This window comes from Jaculus jaculus, chromosome 1 (assembly GCF_020740685.1).
Source record: "Jaculus jaculus isolate mJacJac1 chromosome 1, mJacJac1.mat.Y.cur, whole genome shotgun sequence".
Taxonomy (NCBI): Eukaryota; Metazoa; Chordata; class Mammalia; order Rodentia; family Dipodidae; genus Jaculus; species Jaculus jaculus.
In genome coordinates this window covers 275,823,296-275,826,838 of record NC_059102.1, presented here as the reverse complement: position 1 = coordinate 275,826,838, position 3,543 = coordinate 275,823,296, and the positions used below count along the sequence as shown (strand labels likewise).

General features: G+C 42.3%; 1 protein-coding gene across 1 annotated transcript; it reads right to left on the bottom strand.

Moving 5' to 3' along the window:
* Positions 1-290: 290 nt before the first annotated feature.
* Positions 291-1,740, bottom strand: LOC101608122 (eukaryotic initiation factor 4A-III). The gene has a single exon (XM_004659545.2). It carries the CDS (start codon positions 1,714-1,716, stop codon positions 481-483), a length of 1,236 nt encoding a protein of 411 aa, XP_004659602.2. The 5' UTR covers positions 1,717-1,740; the 3' UTR covers positions 291-480.
* Between the last annotated feature and the right edge of the window lie 1,803 nt (positions 1,741-3,543).

The following is a 3,543-nucleotide window of genomic DNA, read 5'->3' as shown; positions in this document are numbered from 1 at the left end:
TCACTATGAACAGGAGAGGGACTCACACCTCCCAGCGGTAGGTAGTGGCAAGTGTTGATTGCGGGGAGAGGGGAATCATGTACTTCAGTGAAGAATCTCCTACTCATGACCATGCAAGCAAACAACCCAGAATTTAACTCAAAGGGTTAGAAAAATAAGTCATGGCTGATGGATGGGCACTAAATGGAAAGAAGAAGGGTTTTAGTGTGAGGGGGATGGATGAATAGGATGATAGAATAAAAAGGCATTGTATTCATGCATAAAAGTGTTTAAAACTTTTTTTTTTTAGGGAAATTTTTCAAAGTTTAATGAAAAAGACTTAAATCAATCAATTATGTACACATGGGTAAGAAAAGGCGTCAGAACCCCCAGGGTTCTTCCCGAGAGTCACATAAACCCCATTAAATAGAAGCCACCCCAAATATGTCCAAATGAACAACGCAGGTGCACCACCAGCTCTTTGATGCACAAGCTCCGTCTTCAGATCAGGTCGGCCACATTCATGGGCATTTCGTCAATCTGGGTGGAATAGTACTGTTCAATGTCTCTGAGGATGCGGATGTCATCATTCTTTACAAAGTTAATTGCCACACCCTTCCGGCCATATCGACCTGATCTCCCGATTCTGTGAATGTACAGTTCTCTGTTGTTGGGCAGGTCATAGTTGATGATGAGGGACACCTGAGGTACGTCCAGCCCCCGCGCCCAGACGTCTGTGGAAATGAGCACTCGGCTAGCGCCAGAGCGGAACTCCTTCATGATGGACTCGCGCTCCTTCTGGGGCATGTCTCCGTGCATGGAGGACACAGTGAAGTTGGCTTCTCTCATCTTCTCCGTCAGCCAGTCGACCTTCCTCTTGGTGTTGCAGAAGATGACCGCCTGGGTAATGGTCAACGTGTCGTAGAGGTCACAAAGGGTATCGAATTTCCACTCCTCTCTTTCCACTGCCACAAAAAACTGTTTGATGCCTTCCAAGGTCAGCTCATCACGCTTCACCAGGATGCGGATGGGGTCTGTCATGAACTTGTTAGTCATCTCCAGGATCTCGTGAGGCAGTGTGGCACTGATGAGAACAACTTGTGTGGCTGGTGGCAGGTACCTATACACATCGTAGATCTGCTCCTTGAAACCTTTGTTCAGCATCTCGTCAGCCTCATCCAAAACCAACATCTTGATAGCACGTGTCCTTAAACTTCTGCGGCGAATCATATCAAAGACACGCCCTGGTGTGCCCGCCACTACGTGCTGCCCGTAGTCCAGTTTCCGAATGTCTTCTCCAACGTTGGTGCCCCCAATACAGGCATGGCACTGAACGTTCATATAGTCCCCCAGAGCAAGCAGCCCCTTTTGAATCTGTACAGCTAACTCTCTTGTTGGAGCCAAGATCAAAGCTTGGGTTTCTCGAACCTGGATGTCCAAACACTGGAGGACTGAGATACTGAAGGTGGCCGTCTTGCCTGTGCCAGACTGAGACTGTGCGATGACATCTCTCCCTTTAATTATCTGCTTGATAGCTCGCTGTTGGATTGCTGATGGCTTTTCAAAACCGTACGCGTAGATCCCGCGCAGCAGGTCCTCCCGCAGGCCCATGGTGTCGAACGTGGGAGTCACGTCCACCTCCTCGCTGGTCTCGAACTCCACCTTGGTCATGTCCTCTTCCTTGAGCAGCCTCTTCCGCGCTGACCCGGAGTTCGCCATCGTCGCCGTGGCCGCCATGATCACGACCGTGTCGAGAGCCAGGAGCGCGTCGCAGCGGGAACCGGAAAACTGTTTAAAACTTTTTAAGTTGAGCATGATTGTATGTGCCGGTAACCCCAGTGCTAAGTGGGGCAGAGAGCAGAGACAGGAGGATTGCCTGGGTCCCACTCCAGGTTCAGTGATTCTGTCTCAGGGGGACAGGCAGGGAAGTGATAGAAGAGGACCCCTGAAGTCTTCCTCTGGCCTCTGCACTTACGTGAAGGGGTCACACACATCTACATACACACATACACACACACAATTTTTTTTAAAGTTGACAATTTTCTAGGCATAATGAAAGACACAAATCTAGAGATTAAAAATCCAATGAAAAGTAAAATAGAAGCAAAAAGAAAACCCATATTTAACATTGTGAAAGTTCAGAAAACCAAGACCAAAGTAGGCATAGAAAGCAGATTTGCTATGCTCAAAGGAGTAGCCTTTTGATAGCCAAATGATTATCAATTGATTATGCAATGGCAACAATAGAAGGCAGTCTTCAGCCTACTAAAAGAAAATAATTACTAACAGAATCTTTTACCTAAGAAAAGTATAGTTTTACAATGAAGGCAAAACAAAGACATTTTGAATGAACTAAAGCAATGTGCTACACACAGAATGTTGTGCTTCAGTTAGAGGGAAGGTAAGCCTAGAGAGAAGATATGATGTAAAAAGACAAAAATTAATTGAAACTACATACAGAAAAATCTAATTGAATACTTGTGGTATGAAATGATAAGAATTGTGTACTTTCAAAAACTCTATACAACATGAGCTTTGATATTAGGAGATGATAAGTGGAGCTAAACTCTTAAAGTTTGTATTGTTCAAGAAAGGTAATTATGGCAGTCATTTTTAGGCTTTTATATGATAATGGTGGCTTTTAATTTCTTTAATGTTTATGCATTTATACGTTTGCATTCAGTATTCAAAAAAGGCAGGGCTGGAGAGATTGCACAGAGGTTAAAGTGCTTGACCATAAAATCTAATGACCCAAATTTGATTCCTCAGTACACATGTAAAGCTAGATGCACAAAGTATTTTAGAAAGGCAAATAAAGAGCTGTATATTCAATCAGTTCTATGCATTTATATAAAGTGAGGAGGGATTCTTACTATGGAGGAGAAATTTAAAAGAAAAAAAAGATAAGTATAAATTTTCACTTTGCAAAAATTTATTAGCAAAACAGTCTAGCCAGTTCTGTATTTAGATCTATGATCCATTTCTTAAATGTTATATGAAGTGTGGACTGAATTTTTTCTCTAAGATAATATAAATGTCCAATTTTCCAGAACTATTTATGGAAAAAGTATAAATCCCATATTGAATTACCTTAGCCTCTGTTCTGAAGATCAATTGACCTGTATGTGTGTGGTCCTACTTCTATACCATTGATCATTATCTCTACCCAGGCCAACACTGCACTTACTACCACACTACCAAGTAAGTCCCAAGATCAGGTACTGTAAGTCCTATTCTGTTCTCTTTCAAAATTATCAACTCCATCTAATTGGATGCTTATGATTCAATATCATGCCAATCAAAAGTTCAACACAATCTAGTTCTAAAGTGTATGTTCAAGTGCAGAAAAGTAAAGAGAAATCATAGTGTTTGTTATTAGAAAGAAACCTGGTAGAATGCCATTTTCTACCAGATGTTAAGACTTGTTAGACAGGCATGATAAAATAGTGTGACTATGTACATGTATGGACCATAGAACAAAGAGACATATTCAACAACCCCATGTCAGACCCACACATAAATGTATGTTTAATATATGACAAAGGATGCAGTCCAGAGAAGTGG